At 47.3% G+C, this 20,736-nt stretch overlaps 1 protein-coding gene across 5 annotated transcripts; it reads left to right on the top strand.

The window, feature by feature from the left end:
* The first annotated feature begins 1,108 nt into the window (after positions 1–1,108).
* Positions 1,109–20,538, top strand: LOC133362030 (uncharacterized). Of its 5 annotated transcripts, none has more exons than XM_061580999.1 (8): positions 1,110–6,044; positions 6,092–7,565; positions 15,503–15,596; positions 16,519–16,647; positions 17,207–17,320; positions 18,399–18,494; positions 19,168–19,223; positions 20,164–20,536. In XM_061580999.1, exons 2-8 carry the CDS (start codon positions 7,515–7,517, stop codon positions 20,473–20,475), a joined length of 852 nt encoding a protein of 283 aa, XP_061436983.1. In that variant the 5' UTR covers positions 1,110–6,044; positions 6,092–7,514; the 3' UTR covers positions 20,476–20,536. The 5 variants fall into 5 exon arrangements, with proteins under 5 accessions (XP_061436984.1, XP_061436983.1, XP_061436981.1 ...); XM_061580997.1 differs by having other exon boundaries at positions 1,110–6,185; positions 6,268–7,565; XM_061580998.1 differs by having other exon boundaries at positions 1,110–6,267; positions 6,315–7,565.
* The last annotated feature ends 198 nt before the right edge of the window (positions 20,539–20,736 follow it).

Here is a 20,736-nt window from a genome sequence, read left to right as displayed (position 1 = left end):
TGTGTAGTGTTAGTGTGTATGTATGCGTGTAGGTAAGTGTAGTGTATAGTGTAGTAGTGTATAGTGTAGTGTAGTGCAGTGGCGGCTCCTGCAAAATCTCTCAGGGGGGGCAAATGTCTGGATGATTGATAAGGATAAGGTCCACCCATGCAATGGATCAATGAACAGCTTAAGCATGTTAAGGCAACTTCACTTCTTTAATATTAAGGCAAAATAAAGTGACTCTTACAATACATCTCCTTGTTTGTTTCTATACTCACTATTACTACAATCCACTCAGTTTCTTTTATTAAAGATTCCACTAGGTGGCGACAAATAATATTGTTGACTGAAACGTGCTCACGTATGAAGACGTAAGCACGTTAGTGCGAGCCCTCCCGGAAGCCATAGAGAATGCATTGCAGCGCCCGCCTTTTGAAAAGAAACATCTTTGATTGTAAGTCTATGGGACCACTCGGGGCGATTCTCAGCCGGAGTGAAATCGCCCAAAAAGAGGCGGTACTCCACAGAACGTGACATGACGCTGATTGGACTATATCCAGAGGCACAGTAACGGCTCGCGAAACTCTGTGGTTGAATGACATTGGTGGTGCGTCGCCCAATCGCCCTAATGAAGGAACCGCCCCTGGTGTAGTGTATAGTGTAGTGTATAGTGTAGTGTATAGTGTAGTAGTGTAGTGTATAGTAGTGTAGTGTATAGTTTAGTATAGTGTAGTGTTTAGTGTAGTGTGTAGTGTAGTGTGTAGTAGTGTATAGTGTAGTGTATAGTGTTGTAGTGTATAGTGTAGTGTATAGTTTAGTGTAGTGTAGTGTTTAGTGTAGTGTGTAGTAGTGTATAGTGTAGTGTATAGTGTAGTGTATAGTGTAGTGTATAGTTTAGTGTAGTGTAGTAGTGTATAGTGTAGTGTAGTAGTGTAGTGTGTAGTATAGTGTAGTAGTGTATAGTGTAGTGTATAGTGTAGTAGTGTAGTGTGTAGTGTATAGTGTAGTGTATAGTGTAGTGTATAGTGTAGTGTATAGTGTAGTGTATAGTGTAGTAGTGTAGTGTATAGTGTAGTAGTGTATAGTGTAGTGTATAGTGTAGTGTATAGTGTAGTAGTGTATAATGTAGTGTATAGTGTAGTATATAGTGTAGTGTATAGTGTAGTGTATAGTGTAGTACGTACATTGAACCGTGCTGACCCCCCCCCCCCAGGCATCACCCTGGGGGTCCTCATCTCGCTGCTGGTGACGATGGTGGCCTTGGCTGTCTACGTTTACCGCCCGCTGAGGCCGGGACGCTAACATCGTCATGGCCACCACCTCCTCAACCTCCTCTTCGTCGTTAACATTCACTCGCAGCGACGTCACGAGACCCCCTTTGCCAGCATGAAGTTGTGATGATCTTGATTTGAAGCTTTCGTGACTGCAGGGATCCATACTCTGTGGTTATTTTGGGAAAGTCCACGTAGGTAGTAAAATAGTAATAGATCACGACGTTTCGGGTGCAACACACTACACTATTACACTATACACTACACTATACACTACACTACTACACTATACACTACCCTACGACACTATACACTACACTATTACACTATACACTTCACTATACACTTCTATACACTACACTATACACTACTACACTACACTACTACACTATACACTACACTATTACACTACTATACACTACTACATTACACTATACACTACTACACTATACACTACACTATACACTACACTATACTACTACATGACTACACTATACACTACACTACTAAACTATACATAGGTATGAAATAAATCACGTTTCAGGTGCAACACACTACACTATACACTACACTATTATACTATACACTACACTATACACTACACTATTATACTATACACTACACTATACACTACACTACTACACTATACACTACACTACTACACTATACACTACACTACTAAACTATACGTAGGTATCAAATAAATCACGACGTTTCGGGCGCAACACACGCTTGCATTCTGACCACAAGCATTGTGGTCAATGCAGACACGATTCCTCGTAACAGGTATCCGTTTGGTGTTTTAACAACTCAACGCGGCTGTTTTGTCGGCAGATAAAAGGGGGGGGAAAAAACCTCTTCTCATATTTCGCTAGTGGCAAAGGAGGTCCCTCATGATGTGGTGCTCCACATATTCTAATGCAAGAGTAGTGTGGTTCAAGGAGGCTTGGACGACGTAGTCGGAGGCACACTTATTTATTCAACACAGTTGTATGTACAGGCCGAGATATACAACACTCGGCGGGGTATCGGCCCCTCCACCCGTCTAACTGGGAGATCGACAACCTATGTCACAGCTAGCCTACTCCTAGGTCCTCCACTATCGGGCTAGGTGAGGCTAGCTAACCCAGTTCTGGTTAAGCTGGGATTACGGCACCCTGAGTTCCCAGACCGGCTCTTACAAGAGCATCGGCTCTGGGCTCTTGGGGCCACGCCACTGGCTGGCCTTGGTCGCTCCTGAGAAGGACAGCGATCCAGGGGAGTCCCAGGGCTCATCTAGCAGGTCTTCTTGCTTCGCTGGTTAAAGCTGAACACTCAACCCCGAGCCCTCTGGCTCACCGCCTTATATAGCAACTCCCCCACTGAGGGGTGGGGCCGTGGGGGATCCCAGCTCCGTATTAGCCCCCCAGGCTAAACGGCGCGGACGTTGATGTAAGCACCTGCTCGCGTATAGACATAGCCACACCCAAGTGTAGAGGAGTAACATGGGGACGTGACGTCGTGTGTGCCGTCCAGTGCGATGACGTCACGGAACGTGACGTCACGCGCGATGGGCATCTCGATGACGTCATGTCCCCTTACCTCCGTCTGCCGAGTGCGTCCTGGGAAACCCCTCAACACAGGGATGAGAACTTAAAGGACATTAATTGCTTCCAACGTGTATTTATTAAAATGTGTTAAGTTAATTAGAACAAAGAAACATTGAAGATTAGTTAAGTTATAATAATAAACAAGTATAACCCGTAAAAACAAAGTTTTTCACTCTAAATCCTTTATATGCGTGGCGGCTAGAGTCCTCTCGTCCTCTGGCTTGAGATGGCTGCCACCTATGGGTCAGATGATTGCATTGCACCATTAGGCAATTGGTAATTAAATATAATATTTTTGTCCTAAAAAGTGTAAAATTTTGGAAAAAAAATTTCACGAACATTAATTGTCACGCACAACGAGTCTGTGTGCAAAATGTCAGCTCGATTGGATCACGGAAAATGGGTTAAAAAACGGCCAAAAGATTTGCACGGTCCTAAGCAAGCAAGCGAACTTAATATAAAGGATTTAAAAATACAACAATTCCAACGAGTAATGGGACTTTTCAAATGGCTAAAAATTGCAGTCTTTTTTTTGCGATTTCCCAATCGCATTGTATCAAATTGTCATTTCGATTTCATATCGATGAATCATTCAGCCCGAGTGGCCAGCACCACCACCATGCCTGGCTGGCCGCCTTTGTCTCTCCCCCAGTGCTAGCGATGTTGACTACACTACAGCGCTACACCGGGTACTCAGTTGAGGCTGAGTCGATCTAGGGGAGGCCCAGGACCGGTTCAGAGAATCGTCACTGAGTGGTGTTGGCCGTGAGCGGGAATCGAACTCGTGTCGCCGGGTTCGTAGCGCAGCGTAGCGATAACCACTAAATCCAACACTCCCCACAGACAACAACAACCGCCATTCGCCACTAAGTAGCGGTGACGTCACCACAACGCTTGTGCCAGGCTAGGTGCACGTTGAGGCCACGTGATGTGTCGAGCGCCCGCTGGCAGGAGGTCACGGGGCAGACCCAGCAGGTGCCACGGGTCGACTGACTTGAGATGCTGGCTGATGCACCACCTGTGCCCCCTACTGTGCCAACTTGCTGTGCTTTAGCCACCCGGAGCTCTGCTCGTTGTTGTGAGCGTCGCTCCTCCCTCCGTTGTTGTTGGAGGGCGACTGCCTCCAACTGCCCAGTAGCGTCCTTCACGAGCCTCCTCCAGAGGCCGATCTTGACACCGCTGGTACCAGTCATCTGCAAGTCCACTCAGCTCCACGTCCTCCGGCCGAACAAAAGCTGTTTAGGCATGCGGTGGCTGGGCATGCGGGCTAGATGACCCAGCCAACGCAGCCTTGCCTGCCGGAGGAGCTCACCGATGGGACTTTGTCCAGATCTTTCGAGGATTTGTGAGCTCCTCACACAATCCAGTCTGGTTAAACCCAGGATGGATCGTAGGCAGGCCAGCCTTAATGTTTCCAACTGGCGAAGATGCTCCATTAGGGGGGGTCCACGTCTCGCAAGCGTAGAGAAGGGAGGGAATGACCGTGGCCGAGAAGACCTGAAGCTTCGTGCGGAGCGACAGACCAGGTAGCTTCCACACAGCGTTACGCAACCGGTGAAAAGATATTGCCGCTCGACTGATTCGGAGTGAGACCTCTGCTGTTAAACTGGAGCTGGTCATAAGCACACTGCTCAGGTATGGGAAACTCTCCACTCTTTCCACAACTGCCCCATCATCGATTGGGAGTTGTGGGGGTGGAGTGTCCGATGGCACAAAATACCCAGGTGCTTAGTTTTGGTGGGGCTGATGGTAAGGCCCCACCTCTTAGTGGCATGCTCCAGTCTCAGCAACAGCATCTCCAACTCCTCCTTTGAATGAACAGCTATTACCAGATCATCGGCACACATAACGTGGTTTAGCAATAGGTAGCCATCCCTTGAGCGCACCCAGGCATCGATCAGCCTCCCATTATATCTGTACCAAATGGAAATTCCCCCGGTACAGCTATTGAAGGCTTCACGAACACACAGACACGCCCAGCGCTAGGCTGACTCATGACATCTCGCAAAGGATCCCTCCGCCGAACAAAGTAGTTCCATGGTCCTGTTTGCATTTTTAAGTCAATGTCCGAAAAATATTTATTAAAATAGTTCATGGAAGCCGCATGTTTGTGTCGGTGTTCGTAAGTGGGGGCGTTCGTAAGTGGAGGATTACTAATTTGTGTGTGTTCGTAAGTGAAGGAGTTCGTACGTGGGGTTTCAAAGATTGTTCGTGTTCGTAAGTAGATGTCTTTGTTATCAGTGTTCGTAAGCTGGGGATTAAACGCGTGCTGAAGTTGATTCTAAATGTCGAGGGGAAACCGGAGAAACCGGAGACAAAATAATCGACGCAGTGACCACCACGGGGAGAGACACAGACTCCAAATATACAGCAGGACCCACGACCTCCTGTAGACCAGGCGAGGTAGTCAACATCTCACAGGACCCACGACCTCCTGTAGACCAGGCGAGGTAGTCAACATCTCACAGAACCCAAGACCTCCTGTAGACCAGGCGAGGTAGTCAACATCTCACAGAACCCAAGACCTCCTGTAGACCAGGCGAGGTAGTCAACATCTCACAGAACCCAAGACCTCCTGTAGACCAGGCGAGGTAGTCAACATCTCACAGGACCCACGACCTCCTGTAGACCAGGCGAGGTAGTCAACATCTCACAGAACCCACGACCTCCTGTAGACCAGGCGAGGTAGTCAACATCTCACAGAACCCACGACCTCCTGTAGACCAGGCGAGGTAGTCAACATCTCACAGAACCCACGACCTCCTGTAGACCAGGCGAGGTAGTCAACATCTCACAGGACCCACGACCTCCTGTAGACCAGGCGAGGTAGTCAACATCTCACAGGACCCACGACCTCCTGTAGACCAGGCGAGGTAGTCAACATCTCACAGGACCCACGACCTCCTGTAGACCAGGCGAGGTAGTCAACATCTCACAGAACCCAAGACCTCCTGTAGACCAGGCGAGGTAGTCAACATCTCACAGGACCCACGACCTCCTGTAGACCAGGCGAGGTAGTCAACATCTCACAGGACCCACGACCTCCTGTAGACCAGGCGAGGTAGTCAACATCTCACAGGACCCACGACCTCCTGTAGACCAGGCGAGGTAGTCAACATCTCACAGGACCCACGACCTCCTGTAGACCAGGCGAGGTAGTCAACATCTCACAGAACCCACGACCTCCTGTAGACCAGGCGAGGTAGTCAACATCTGACAGAACCCACGACCTCCTGTAGACCAGGCGAGGTAGTCAACATATCACAGGACCCACGACCTCCTGTAGACCAGGCGAGGTAGTCAACATCTCACAGAACCCACGACCTCCTGTAGACCAGGCGAGGTAGTCAACATCTCACCACGGGGAGAGAGACGCAGACTCCAAATATACAGCAGGACCCACGACCTCCTGTAGACCAGGCGAGGTAGTCAACATCTCACAGAACCCACGACCTCCTGTAGACCAGGCGAGGTAGTCAACATCTCCCTAGCCAACGTGGCGCTTTGCACCATTTCGCGTGTTATCTTTTTGTCTCGAGACAAAACATATTTGCACTGGCACTCTAAACAACCCCCCACCCCCCTCTCTCTCTCTCCCACACACGCACCTTGACCTGCACCTACTCAAGGAAGTGAGCTCATGTGCATTGCTCTAGAAGGGAAGTGATACAGGAAACGAAACAACAGAGTCGTAGCTGGTAGTCTCCTCCCTCTCTTTCTCTCGCTTTTTTTCGAGAGAGGCGATCAAACTATAGACCGTGCGTTTAACCTTGACAAAGCTACGCTACGTATGTGTGTGTGTGCGTGTGTAGAACTTCTTTGGCGCCGTACGTAGCCAGCCGTGGCTAATCGGAGGTGCGGGGGGGGATTACAAACTGAACACAGCAACGCAGAGCGGTTCTACAAACATTAGTTCTCAATCAAGTATAGTGGTGTAGTGTATAGTGTAGTGTATAGTGTTGTAGTGTATAGTAGTGTATAGTGTTGTAGTGTATAGTAGTGTATAGTGTGGTGTATAGTGTAGTGTATAGTAGTGTACAGTGGTGTAGTGTATTGTATTGTGGTGTAGTGTATAATGGTGTAGTGTATAGTAGTATAGTATTCTACATTGTATAGTAGTGCATAGTGATATATAGCAGTGTAGTGTATAGTAGTGTATAGTGTAGTGTATAGTAGTGTATAGTGTCGTGTATAGTAGTGTATAGTGTAGTGTATAGTGTAGTGTATAGTGTAGAGTATAGTAGTGTAGTGTGTAGTGTAGTGTATAGTGTAGTAGTGTGTAGTGTAGTGTATAGTGTAGTGTGTAGTAGTGTATAGTGTAGTGTATAGCACTGTAGTGTATAGCAGTGTAGTGTGTAGTGTAGTGTATAGTAGTGTATAGTGTAGTGTATAGTGTAGTATATAGCAGTATAGTGTAGTGTATAGTGTAGTATATAGCAGTGTAGTGTATAGTGTAGTGTGTAGTGAGTGTATAGTGTAGTAGTGTATAGTGTAGTGTATAGTAGTGCATAGTGTGGTGTACGTATGTCCAACTTCTATCGCGCCGTACATCGGCAACCGTGCTAATCGCGGAGATCCCATTGGAGAGACATTGGGGAGACTTTGTGAGCGAATGAGGAAGCATCGGTGATGAACCTGAGCTGCTGACACAGGAGGACGAGAGGATCACGACATGATTCTGTGGAAGAGACCAGTTGAGTGGAGGGGAATCATCCTTCTCGTGGTGAGGACAACTCACACTCACTCACCTGTTCATGATAACCAGTGACACTCACCTGTTCATTGTAACCAGTGACACTCACCTGTTCATTGTAACCAGTGACACTCACCTGTTCATTGTAACCAGTGTCACTCACCTGTTCATTGTAACCAGTGACACTCACCTGTTCATTGTAACCAGTGACACTCACCTGTTCATTGTAACCAGTGACACTCACCTGTTCATTGTAACCAGTGACACTCACCTGTTCATTGTAACCAGTGACACTCACCTGTTCATTGTAACCAGTGACACTCACCTGTTCATTGTAACCAGTGACACTCACCTGTTCATTGTAACCAGTGACACTCACCTGTTCATTGTAACCAGTGACACTCACCTGTTCATTGTAACCAGTGACACTCACCTGTTCACTGTAACCAGTGACACTCACCTGTTCATTGTAACCAGTGACACTCACCTGTTCATTGTAACCAGTGACACTCACCTGTTCACTGTAACCAGTGACACTCACCTGTTCATTGTAACCAGTGACACTCACCTGTTCATTGTAACCAGTGACACTCACCTGTTCACTGTAACCAGTGACACTCACCTGTTCATTGTAACCAGTGACACTCACCTGTTCATTGTAACCAGTGACACTCACCTGTTCACTGTAACCAGTGACACTCACCTGTTCATTGTAACCAGTGACACTCACCTGTTCATTGTAACCAGTGACACTCACCTGTCCTGTTCATTGTAACCAGTGACACTCACCTGTTCATTGTAACCAGTGACACTCACCTGTTCATTGTAACCAGTGACACTCACCTGTTCATTGTAACCAGTGACACTCACCTGTTCATTGTAACCAGTGACACTCACCTGTTCATTGTAACCAGTGACACTCACCTGTTCATTGTAACCAGTGACACTCACCTGTTCATTGTAACCAGTGACACTCACCTGTTCATTGTAACCAGTGACACTCACCTGTTCATTGTAACCAGTGACACTCACCTGTTCATTGTAACCAGTGACACTCACCTGTTCTTTGTAACCAGTGACACTCACCTGTTCATTGTAACCAGTGACACTCACCTGTTCATTGTAACCAGTGACACTCACCTGTTCATTGTAACCAGTGACACTCACCTGTTCATTGTAACCAGTGACACTCACCTGTTCATTGTAACCAGTGACACTCACCTGTTCATTGTAACCAGTGACACTCACCTGTTCATTGTAACCAGTGACACTCACCTGTTCATGTAACCAGTGACACTCACCTGTTCATTGTAACCAGTGACACTCACCTGTTCATTGTAACCAGTGGACACTCACCTGTTCATTGTAACCAGTGACACTCACCTGTTCTTGTAACCCAGTGACACTCACCTGTTCATTGTAACCAAGTGACACTCACCTGTTCACTGTAACCAGTGACACTCACCTGTTCATTGTAACCAGTGACACTCACCTGTTCACTGTAACCAGTGACACTCACCTGTTCATTGTAACCAGTGACACTCACCTGTTCATTGTAACCAGTGACACTCACCTGTTCATTGTAACAGTGGACACTCACCTGTTCATTGTAACCAGTGACACTCACCTGTTCATTGTAACCAGTGACACTCACCTGTTCATTGTAACCAGTGACACTCACCTGTTCATTGTAACCAGTGACACTCACCTGTTCATTGTAACCAGTGACACTCACCTGTTCATTGTAACCAGTGACACTCACCTGTTCATTGTAACCAGTGACACTCACCTGTTCATTGTAACCAGTGACACTCACCTGTTCATTGTAACCAGTGACACTCACCTGTTCATTGTAACCAGTGACACTCACCTGTTCATTGTAACCAGTGACACTCACCTGTTCATTGTAACCAGTGACACTCACCTGTTCATTGTAACCAGTGACACTCACCTGTTCATTGTAACCAGTGACACTCACCTGTTCATTGTAACCAGTGACACTCACCTGTTCACTGTAACCAGTGACACTCACCTGTTCATTGTAACCAGTGTCACTCACCTGTTCACTGTAACCAGTGACACTCACCTGTTCACTGTAACCAGTGACACTCACCTGTTCATTGTAACCAGTGACACTCACCTGTTCATTGTAACCAGTGACACTCACCTGTTCACTGTAACCAGTGACACTCACCTGTTCATTGTAACCAGTGACACTCACCTGTTCATTGTAACCAGTGACACTCACCTGTTCACTGTAACCAGTGACACTCACCTGTTCATTGTAACCAGTGACACTCACCTGTTCATTGTAACCAGTGACACTCACCTGTTCACTGTAACCAGTGACACTCACCTGTTCACTGTAACCAGTGACACTCACCTGTTCATTGTAACCAGTGACACTCACCTGTTCACTGTAACCAGTGACACTCACCTGTTCATTGTAACCAGTGACACTCACCTGTTCATTGTAACCAGTGACACTCACCTGTTCACTGTAACCAGTGACACTCACCTGTTATGTGTTTATACCACTGTCTGACACTGGGTAGTGAGACACTGCTAGTGAGACACTGGGTAGTGAGACACTGCTAGTGAGACACTGGGTAGTGAGACACTGGGTAGAGAGACACTGGGTAGTGAGACACTGGGTAATGAGATACTGGGTAATGAGACACTGGGTAGTGAGACACTGGGTGGTGAGACACTGCTTGTGAGACACTGGGTAGTGAGACACTGGGTAGTGAGACACTGAGTAATGAGACACTGGGTAGTGAGACACTGCGTAGGGAGTGATACTAGGCCATAAAGAAGGCTGCTGTTTCTGGTGTAGGCCAACCGCCTTCAAAGACAATGCGTGTGACATTCTTATTTTTATTATAGTGAACACCGCCACAGTCTCCGCTCCGCTTCTGAGCAGACGAATGAGTGGATAGCAGCATCTAAGCTGACATCTTGAACCCGCTGCTCTTAATCCGTACGACGGAGGAAGAAGCAGACAAAGACGAGACAGACCTAGGCGACGAACTCGTGAACCTGGACTGTGAACCCACCACACCTGAGATGGCAAACCCAATGTGCCCGGTCCACGGGACCACAGCACAGGCGAGGAAGCCGCAAAACCGGGTTCATGAATCGACTCCCTGAGCGTGAAAGCAGGTTCCAGCTGGAGGATTGAATTCAGCTCATTTGGCACGGCAGTGGCTCGGAGATGTTCACTACCTCGCCTGGTATACACAGGACGTCGTGGGTCTGATCCCAACCCTGACGATTACTGCGTCTCTCTCTGTCTCCCCATAGTGAGATGTTGACTACCTCGCCTGGAATACAGGAGGTCGTGGGTTCGATCCCGACCCTGACGATGCCTGCTGCTGTATATTTGGAGTCTGCGTCTCCCTCTCCCCATAGTGAGATGTTGACTACCTCGCCTGGTCTACAGGAAGTCGTAGGTTCGATCCCGACCCTGACGATGCCTGCTGCTGTATATTTGGAGTCTGCGTCTCCCTCTCCCCATAGTGAGATGTTGACTACCTCGCCTGGTCTACAGGAAGTCGTAGGTTCGATCCCGACCCTGACGATGCCTGCTGCTGTATATTTGTAGTCTGCGTCTCCCTCTCCCCATAGTGAGATGTTGACTACCTCGCCTGGTCTACAGGAAGTCGTAGGTTCGATCCCGACCCTGACGATGCCTGCTGCTGTATATTTGTAGTCTGCGTCTCCCTCTCCCCATAGTGAGATGTTGACTACCTCGCCTGGTCTACAGGAAGTCGTAGGTTCGATCCCGACCCTGACGATGCCTGCTGCTGTATATTTGGAGTCTGCGTCTCCCTCTCCCCATAGTGAGATGTTGACTACCTCGCCTGGTCTACAGGAAGTCGTAGGTTCGATCCCGACCCTGACGATGCCTGCTGCTGTATATTTGGAGTCTGCGTCTCCCTCTCCCCATAGTGAGATGTTGACTACCTCGCCTGGTCTACAGGAAGTCGTAGGTTCGATCCCGACCCTGACGATGCCTGCTGCTGTATATTTGGAGTCTGCGTCTCCCTCTCCCCATAGTGAGATGTTGACTACCTCGCCTGGTCTACAGGAAGTCGTAGGTTCGATCCCGACCCTGACGATGCCTGCTGCTGTATATTTGTAGTCTGCGTCTCTCTCTCTCTCTCTCTCTTCCCAGAGCGAGATGTTAACTACCTCACCTTGGAATACAGGAGGTCGTGGGTTTCATCCCGACCCTGACACCTGTTGTATATTTGGTGTTTGCGTGTCTCTCTCCCCGTGGTGGTCGCGTGGATTATCCTCCCGTTGTTCCCTCCGCATTTACAAACGTGCGTTTTGTAGAGCATTTGTCTGCGATACATTTCCACGTGGTAAGCCACTTCGTTGAGCTATCATTTGTGGTGGCCAGTTCGCTTGTGGTAAAATAAAAGTAGTTTGTAGTCGATAATTCGTTTAGTTTGGATCGTTTAACCGCAGGACAACAAACCTGAACGCAAAAAGCGGTTCTAAAGAAATGAGTTTGTCGATCTCGATGATGCAAAAAGTACACCATAGCTCCAGTGCCTACCTAATAGTTATCGGAAGGAAAGAACGTTCCAGACGGCCGCAGAAGCGCATCTGAAAGCACCGCGCAATTGCGGTGACCACCGCCTTTGTTCGACGGCGAAGCCGCCGCCGCCGCCACTGCGAGTAGGCCTCAGCAAGGTGAGGTAAATTACCCTTTTTACTGGGTAGAGGGTAAAGGTGTAGACCATGCCAATGGGTATGGTAAAGGGTAGGCTAAAGGTAGCGTGAAGTGTTACCCTCTAGGGTAAAGGTGGCGTAAAATATTATCCGGTAAACACCTTGTTTACGGTAAACACCTTGTGTTTACCGCTCGCTAAAAGCTCCCTGTCGCAGTCTGTGGCTTCCATTTAAAATTGGAATCATCGAGAGTATTTTACATGAATAAAGCGCTCTACCAAGCATTTACCTGTTATAAACCTTGTTCATGTGTAGTAGTACCCCAGTAATTGCCCTGTAATCGGGTAATTTGTATGGGGTAAGGGTGAAGGTAGGCTCGATGCTTTTTACCGTTTTCCTTACCTTGCTCAAGGGTCAAAGGTAGGGTAGAGTGATTATACTCGTATGTTTTTTCGGTAAAGTCACGTAGGTAATAAATAAATAAATAGCTTTCTAGTACTAATAGAAAAAATAATAAAAATAAAATAATAAATCACGACGTTTCGGAGGAGACACAAGCTTCCGTCTTCAGGTGGAACCGTCACAGCACGATAGCTGTATCAAGTAGAGAGAAGTCCCAAGAGACCTGACCTTGTATATATACTGGTTAAGGGGGGGAGCAGCCAGGATGGGTCACGGGAGAGGAGTTGTTGTGAGGTGGTTAGTACGGCTGCTGCTTGTTGGGACTGAGCCTTTGTTATGTAGATGGCAGAAGCAGATAAGCAAGTCAGGACCAAGCCGCCCCTTGCTTTGCTGCTGGGTGGGTAAAACTCACGGCAGGCAACCAGCGTGTAAAAAGAAGCTAAACGTGATAAAACAAAACTGGATGTCTATCAGTAAACTGTACGGTAACTAAAGAATAGTACCCGTCAACTAAGATGGTCCAAATATGTGTAGTTAAATCTTAAATTTCTATTTAAAGCTTTCGTGACTGCAGGGATTCATCTTCTTGGTTCTTTCAGAAAAGTCACGTAGAAGGGAAATAACAAAATAATAAAAATTTCATATAGTGAGAATTGTTTTTTTATTATGTTTTATTTTTATTATTTCCCTTCTACGTGACTTTACCAAAAGAACCAAGAAGATAATTAAATCTTTTTTGCATGGTTAATAACATCTTTCCAATGATGACTCAGTTTGTACCCATCATCACGGTTGAAGTTATGTCTGTGTTTGTATATCTGGATGGCTTCGTGCACAAACCTTTGATGGTAGCCAGGAGGTTTGCAGAGCACCTTGGTCTCGGAAAAGACAATCTCATGAGAACCCACAGAGTTGTAGCAATGATCGGCAACGGCGGAAGACTCAATTTTGCCGTGTTTCAGACTTGTGCTCGGGGACACGATCAGAGACATGACATTTCGTTTCCCCAATGTAACAATCACCACAGCTGCAACTTAGTTTATAGACTCCAGGGTATTGCAAGTCAGGAATTACATCTTTCACAGATGGAATTAGATCACGGATTTTATGTACTGTACTGAATCGGACTTGGATCTTATGTTTGTTTAAAATTTTGGAGATCTTTTTGGTCACGCCTGCTATGTATGGCAACGTGATAGTTTTGATCGGAGTTTCAAGTGGCTGTTTCTGTATGGTGGGAGAAACAGCTTGGCGGATGGTGCGGTCAGAGTATCCGTTCATCCTGAGGGCCCGATGTACATGTCTTAATTCACTGGCCAGGTGGTGTTGGTCAGAAATACCATGAGCTCTGTGGTATAGTGTTTTGATGCAGAATTCTTTTGAGACGGGTGGTGGTGGGAATCAGGTTTCAAGTAGGAATCTGTGTGGGTGGCTTTCCTGTAGACAGAATGTCCCAAGGATCCGTCAGGTCTCCTCTCAAACAGAATATCTAAGAATAGTAGTTTGCCATCTTTCTCCACTTCCATGGTGAATCTGATGGATGGGTGTCTAGAATTGATGTGGTCCAAGAAGTGGTTCAATGCTGGGAGGCCATGTGGCCAAATGACGAAAGTGTCATCCACACACCTCTTCCACAGGGAAGGACGCAGGGTGGATGTCTGGATGGCGTCTGATTCAAACTTTTCCATGAACATGTTGGCTATAACTGGTGACGAGGGGGAGCCCATAGGGGTACCCTCATTCTGTTTGTAGAAGGTGCCATTCCAGGTAAAATAAGTGTTGGTGAGGCAATACCTAACCAGCGCAGGTACATCCGAATTCAATCCATGTTGGACCAAGTCTTCAATTATTGTTAGGGTGTCAGGTACTGGGACTTTGGTAAACAGAGATACCACATCAAAACTGACGAGGATATCGTCAGGAGATAGTACCATGTCCTTGACCATAGAGACCAATTGGGTTGAGTTGAGTACTGCTGAAGAGGTCTTGCCAGTGAAGGAAAGCAGAGTATCTGATAGAAAATGGGCCAGTTTGTAGGTAGGGGAGTTGACCGTGGACACGATGGGCCGTAGTGGGGTGCCTTCTTTTCGGATCTTGGGAAGACCATAGAATCTGGGAGGTCTAGCAGCAGCCGAGGGTTTTAGAGAGGGACGTTTGGTTGGTTCGATTAGGGAAGTCGAACTCGTGATGATCTTGTTGGTTTTTGCCGTTAGGCTATTAGTAGGATCGTTTTTAATTTTGGAGTAACTCTCATCATTGAGTAGATCCAGGATTTTGTTGTTGTATGAGCCTTTATCCATGATGACCGTAGCATTGCCCTTGTCGGCCGAGAGGATGACTATATCATCTCTCTTTTTAGGTTCGCGAGTTCAGAGCGTTCGTTTTTGCTAATGTTGCTAGTGGGTTTCTTAGCGTTCTTAAGAAATGTGACTATTTCAGCTCTTGCTACATTCGCATGGATGTGTCCTATACCTCTGAGGGCTACATCAACCTGAGAAATCACATCCTCTACTGGTATATGTTTAGAGGTAACAGCTAAATCTAGTCCTTTGGCCAGTACCGTTTTCAGATTGTCAGAAATTGGGATGTTACTCTGATTAATAACGGTCTTGTTGACATCCAGCTTTGTGATGTGTGGCTCTGGTTTCTTCTTTGATAGGAGGTTGAATTTAGAGATCAAGTTAGCTTTGCATTTGGCTGACAGCGAGTCAGCAGAAGCAGCAGTCATGTTGTATTGTGGTGAGGTAAAAGGTAGGGTAAAGGTAGGCTCATTGTTTTTACCTTTTACCTTACATTGCCGAGTTCTAGCTGCGAGGATGATGACGGGAGTTTCGATTTACCCCCAAACTCGCCGATTTGTCCGCTGCACCCTCTCTGCGTAGATGGTCTCTGCCGCTGCCATTCTGGCCGACAGAGTTTGCGATCGCGGCTTCTACAAAACACACCAGGGCTTCTGCTGCAGACTCTGCCGCCCAGGTAAGGAAACACAACCAAAACCCAAACAATTTTGTTTATTGTACCAAGGCCCCCACTGAGCTATGCGGCCCTTTTGTCAGACGCGACGAGGCCGTCACATATGATAGCGAGGCGAAGTGGCCTATCGCGTGAACATTTATAGCAGCCAAATACTCTAAACACGTGATTCTACAGACTTATAGATACCCATAGAGACCCACACTCTTAGAGACCCACACTCATAGAAACCCACACTCATAGAGACCCACAGAGACCCACAGAGATCCACACTCATAGAGACCCACACTCATAGAGACCCACAGAGACCCACACTCATAGAAACCCACACTCATAGAGACCTACACTCATAGAGACCCACAGAGATCCACACTCATAGACCCACACTCATAGAGACCCACAGAGACCCATACTCATAGACACCCATACTGAAACTAAACAATTTTTTTCTTTTACCAAGTAAGGCCCACTACCCATTCACCAGCCCGCACTGAGCAGCCTGGTAAAGAACGGTCACAAAGACAAAAATCCCCCCTATAGCCTAAACAGACTGTTGGGGCATGTGCTGTTAGCAAGTAGCACCTATGAAGGCCGGCACGGCACACGAGGGGGTGGGTTGCCAGCACCATGCCGCCTTTGTCTCCCTAGTGGCGATGTTTACTACACACCGCACCAGGTACTCATTTGAGGTTGATTCGGTTCAGATAATCGTCGCCAGTGTCTACCGTGAGCGGGGATCGAACTCGGGCCACCGGGTCCATAGCGCCGCTAAACTACCGCTCCCCCACAGTATGGTGACATAACCCCCATGACAGACTGGGCATCTGGAAATATATCCAGAAGTAGATTGACAAAGAGCTACGTAGTTTTTCCATCTAAAATGTTGAAAAGTTCACGAAGCACACTGCCATGTTTCTCTTCATAGGGACTTTCAAGATTGTCGACTGCATCACCGATGGCATGGACCCTTTGTGTGAGCTATGCCCTGAGGGCACCTTCAGCAACCGAGAGCATCAGGAGAAGACATGCATGCCGTGCGGGGCTTGCGGACCAGGTAACAGGAACGACTCGCACCGCCGTCGCAATCACGATGGAGGATGCGGTGACATTTTGACGTCGCCTGACGCTACGCACGAAACACGACGCAACAAAACAGAGAAGGAAATAAAAAACGAGGAAAGAGAAAAAGAGGAAAAAAATGAAGAAAAATTTGAAAGAAAAAAGAGAGAGAAAAACAATGAGAAAATGAAGAAAACTTTGAAAGAAAAAAGTGAAAAAAGAGAGAGAAGAACAATGAGAAAATTAAGAAAAAGGAAAGAAAAAAGACAGAGGGAATTAACGAGACAAAAAAGAAATGGAGAAAAAAAGATTGAAAAAGAGAAAAAGAGAATTCAATAAATAAGAGGGGTCGTGAGAGGGGTTATAGGGGAGGGACGGGGAGGAGTGGAGGGGCGAGGGGACTGACGAGGAAGGGAATGGCCGATGTAGTTAAGAGGGTGAGGCTTTGAGAGGTGACATTGCTATCGTAGCAAAAACAAATCACGGGCATTGTCAAAACCAGGTCATGTTGTCCATGTGTGTGAGACCGATGAAGACTCGCTTCCCATTTGCAGATGAGGAGGTGGCTCACGCCTGCTCCTTGGCCCAGGACACCGTGTGCCAGTGCAAGGAGGGGTTCAAGAGAGACCCTGGCTCGCAGCTCTGTGTTCGTGAAGGGCCCAGCCAAGGTGACTTACCACGCGGTCAACACCTCTATCATTGTCGTCTGTAGAATTGCTTCTTGTGATTCGTGTTTGTTGTCTTCCTCCCCCCGCACACTCAGATTAGCACGGTTGGCTACGTACGTTGCAAAAGAAGTTCAACATACGCACTGTCGCCTATTCCCTTATTCGGCACCTGACTAAACTTGTGACGTCAAAGGTGGTCATACTCAGGATGTTCTGGTAACGATAAAACTCTTTCATAATAATGAACAAAAACGGTAACAACCACAAAACACGGGCTTACGGCAACTCACACCACAGCTCCGCCCTCGGCGGCAAATGTCTCCGCTCCGTTTGCCATAACAACCGAATGTAGGCCGTCTACAATGTATACATTGTCTACTCCCAGCATCATCGAGAGCATCACGATAACACCTCTGCCGCTCGTCGTCGCTACGATGAACGCCACGAGCGGTTTGTCACCCATTTCTATAAGGGGCCATTTCAATGCGCAGGAAAAAAACCTTGATGGTTTCCACAATGCAGATCTAAGACAGTCCTTTTTGATGGTTTCCACCAAGTAGATCTCAGACAGTCCTTCTTGATGGTTTCCACCATGTAGATCTCATACAGTACCACACCAGGTACTAATTTAAGGCTGGGTCAACCTAGGGGAGGCCCAGGACCAGTTCAGATAATCTCTAACACCGGTGTTGGCCGTGCATGGGAATCGAACCTGGGTCGCCAGGTCCGTAGCGCAGCGTAGCGCTAACCGCTACTAGACTACCGCTCCCCTAACATACACACACACCCAAGAAAAATAGTCCAATAGCAGGCGATGGAAATCTTGTCGAAATGAGTTGAACCAAGAGGGGAGAAGCGTGACCGTTTGTGGACCGTGAGGTCGATTATTGAGTCAGAATGCGTTTTTTGGGAGGAATTTTCTGAGGAACGTAACACCTGCTTTCGTCGAGGTCTGCCCTACACGTCATGGGCCGTTTTCGAATTCTCGCATTGACTGTCTTCAGCACGCTTTTTTTATCCATAGATCGGCGGAACTGATTTGATGTTTTGTTTTTCCCTTCTGTTTTCTATTTTTCAGTACTAGCAACCATCGTGTTGGGATGCATCGCCGCACTCTTGCTGAACGCTATAACTATCATCATCATCGTTTTTAGACGGAGACCGAAGCTCTCTCGTAAGTCTGATTGAGCAGATTAACGGTATACCGGTGCGCGGTAAAACACATTTTTTCTATTCGCACCTCCGATTAGCTACGGTGAGCTACGTACGGTGGGACAAAAGAAGCTGGTTTGACAATGATTACGATAGATTTTTATTTTATATGATAGTCATATTATCTCTTAAAGCCTCACATGTATGTGTGTTGTACTTATTTTGCACCACACTTCGCCAACCGTGGCTAATCAGAGATGCGAGGGAAAGGACAACAAACTAAACAGAAAAAGCAGTTTAATAGAAATTAGTTTGTCAACCTAGACCAGGGGTGGGGAACGTCCGGTCCGCGGGCCGTATAAGGCCCGCAAAATCATTTGATCTGTTCCAGCGATCACATTAGGGGTGAGTTAATGAAATGTTTGACCAAATATAACAGGCTAATTTTTAAGTTGATAATTTTGTATGGCACGCGAATGATGTTCTAAATATCCAAATGGCCCTTGGAAGAAAAAAGGTTCCCCACCCCTGATCTAGATGATGATTTAAAAGTGTATTGCTCCTGTGGCTTCCTAATATTGGAAGGAGGCGTTCCAAACGGCCGCAGACGCAGCGCATCTGAAAGCGCCGCGCAACAGCAAAAGCAAACTTCTTGCCATTGCATCTCTGTAATGCTCCCTGCGATGCGTTCACAGGCGCCAGGTACGAAGAGGCGGCACCGCTCCTCGTAGTCGTAAAGAACGGGACCCAGGTAATGGCGAGCGACGTTGACATCGGTTCGGAGCGCTCCAGTGGCGTGCATGGTGGCTCCAGCGAGCTTACAATAAGTGATACAATGCGTACGCTTGCCAATCACACGCGTGTCTTGCAGCCACGTTCTCTTGTTTCTCCGACCCGCGGCGGTGTATCGCCTCATCACTGTGGGAAAACACGAATTGTATGCATAAAAAATTGCGATTTAGTCTAACATGATGGTCATAGGGAGAGGCGTGGTTTCGATCCTGACCCTGACCAGTAGTCGAGACCCGAGGACCTTGGCTGGGTCGGGTCAGCCTCCCCTAGGCCCCGTTAGCCGGAGGGCTAAGATTAGGTGGTCCCAGTGGCTAGGGCACGTTAGCCCGGAGGCTGTACCTCCTGAGGTTGTCAGGTAGAAGGGGCCATTACCCCTTCGTGTTAGGGATCCCGTGTGTTATTGTTAAATAAATACGTGTTGCCACCTAAAGAAGACTCCGTCTCCATACAACCCACTACACATTCATTAATCCCCCCCCCCCCCACTTCGCACAAGAAAAGCACACAAGTGATGCCATCACATCTACCCCTCTATTTAAGGAACGAAACAGGAGGATTTCTCCCCAAATCTGGCTGACGCCTGATGAAGCTGGTTGTAATTACTGGCGACACGTCGTACTCAGATTGGAAATGTTGTGGCTTTGCTCGCCAACATACCGGTGTGCTGTACTAGTAACGAATTGCCACGTTCTGTTTACGTGACAAAACTTACTAATTGGTTGTTTTGGGTGGGGGCGGGTTTAACGACGCATTTATATATTTGCACGATTTATTATGGATATTGGTGGCGAAAGCCTACGTGTTAAACATACATTTATTCAGCCACCTCGTGTAGGCAACCTCAGATTGTAGAACTGCTGGAGACGTTTCCGTGAGACTTCTATGTTCGTCATCCACAGGCGGACGGTGAAATTGCTGATAACATGGTAAAGCAGGTAATGCAGGAATACTCAGAGGAGCTAAAGGAGTGGGTCGGTGAGAACCCGACCCCTCTCCTGGAGCATCTGATCAACAACCGCACAATCACACGGGAAGTTTACAGCACGGCCAAAAGCAAGGGTGGAAAGGACTGCGTGGAGTTTCTACTTCACCACTTCCTCAACCGGGGAGGGAAGGAGTACTTCAGGCTCTGGAACGCTCTCTACGCCGTTAGAAGAAACTACCTGCAGCTGTGGAAGATGTTCAACGAAAAGGTATGCGTGGTCCTTTAACTCTTCACTACGATAAACATCACGTCAAGTTGCTTCGAATCGTCAATTAAAAAACACGGTGCTCAAACTCAATAATTGAATGTTTAAAAAGTATAATTACGGGCAGTCCTCTGAATTACGAACGAGATTTTCTCCCGAGACCCGTTGCAAGTTAAAACGGTTCGTAAGTCGGAACACAATAATATCAACGTATTTAAATGCCCATACGGTCAGAAGTTATTAAACGTTTTACGATTCAACATAAATGGGAAGCATTGTTAA

This window comes from Lethenteron reissneri, unplaced genomic scaffold (assembly GCF_015708825.2).
Source record: "Lethenteron reissneri isolate LAM-NWPU_2019-01 unplaced genomic scaffold, ASM1570882v1 scaffold_134, whole genome shotgun sequence".
Classification (NCBI taxonomy): Eukaryota; Metazoa; Chordata; class Hyperoartia; order Petromyzontiformes; family Petromyzontidae; genus Lethenteron; species Lethenteron reissneri.
This window is presented reverse-complemented; position numbering and strand designations above follow the sequence as displayed.

Coding starts and splice junctions, on each gene's coding strand:
- LOC133362030 (XM_061580999.1), top strand. CDS start 7,515: ATGATTCTGTGGAAGAGACCAGTTGAGTGGAGGGGAATCATCCTTCTC. Junction 18,495..19,167: donor ACGGAGACCGAAGCTCTCTC/GTAAGTCTGATT, acceptor ATGCGTTCACAG/GCGCCAGGTACGAAGAGGCG. Junction 19,224..20,163: donor TCGTAAAGAACGGGACCCAG/GTAATGGCGAGC, acceptor CGTCATCCACAG/GCGGACGGTGAAATTGCTGA.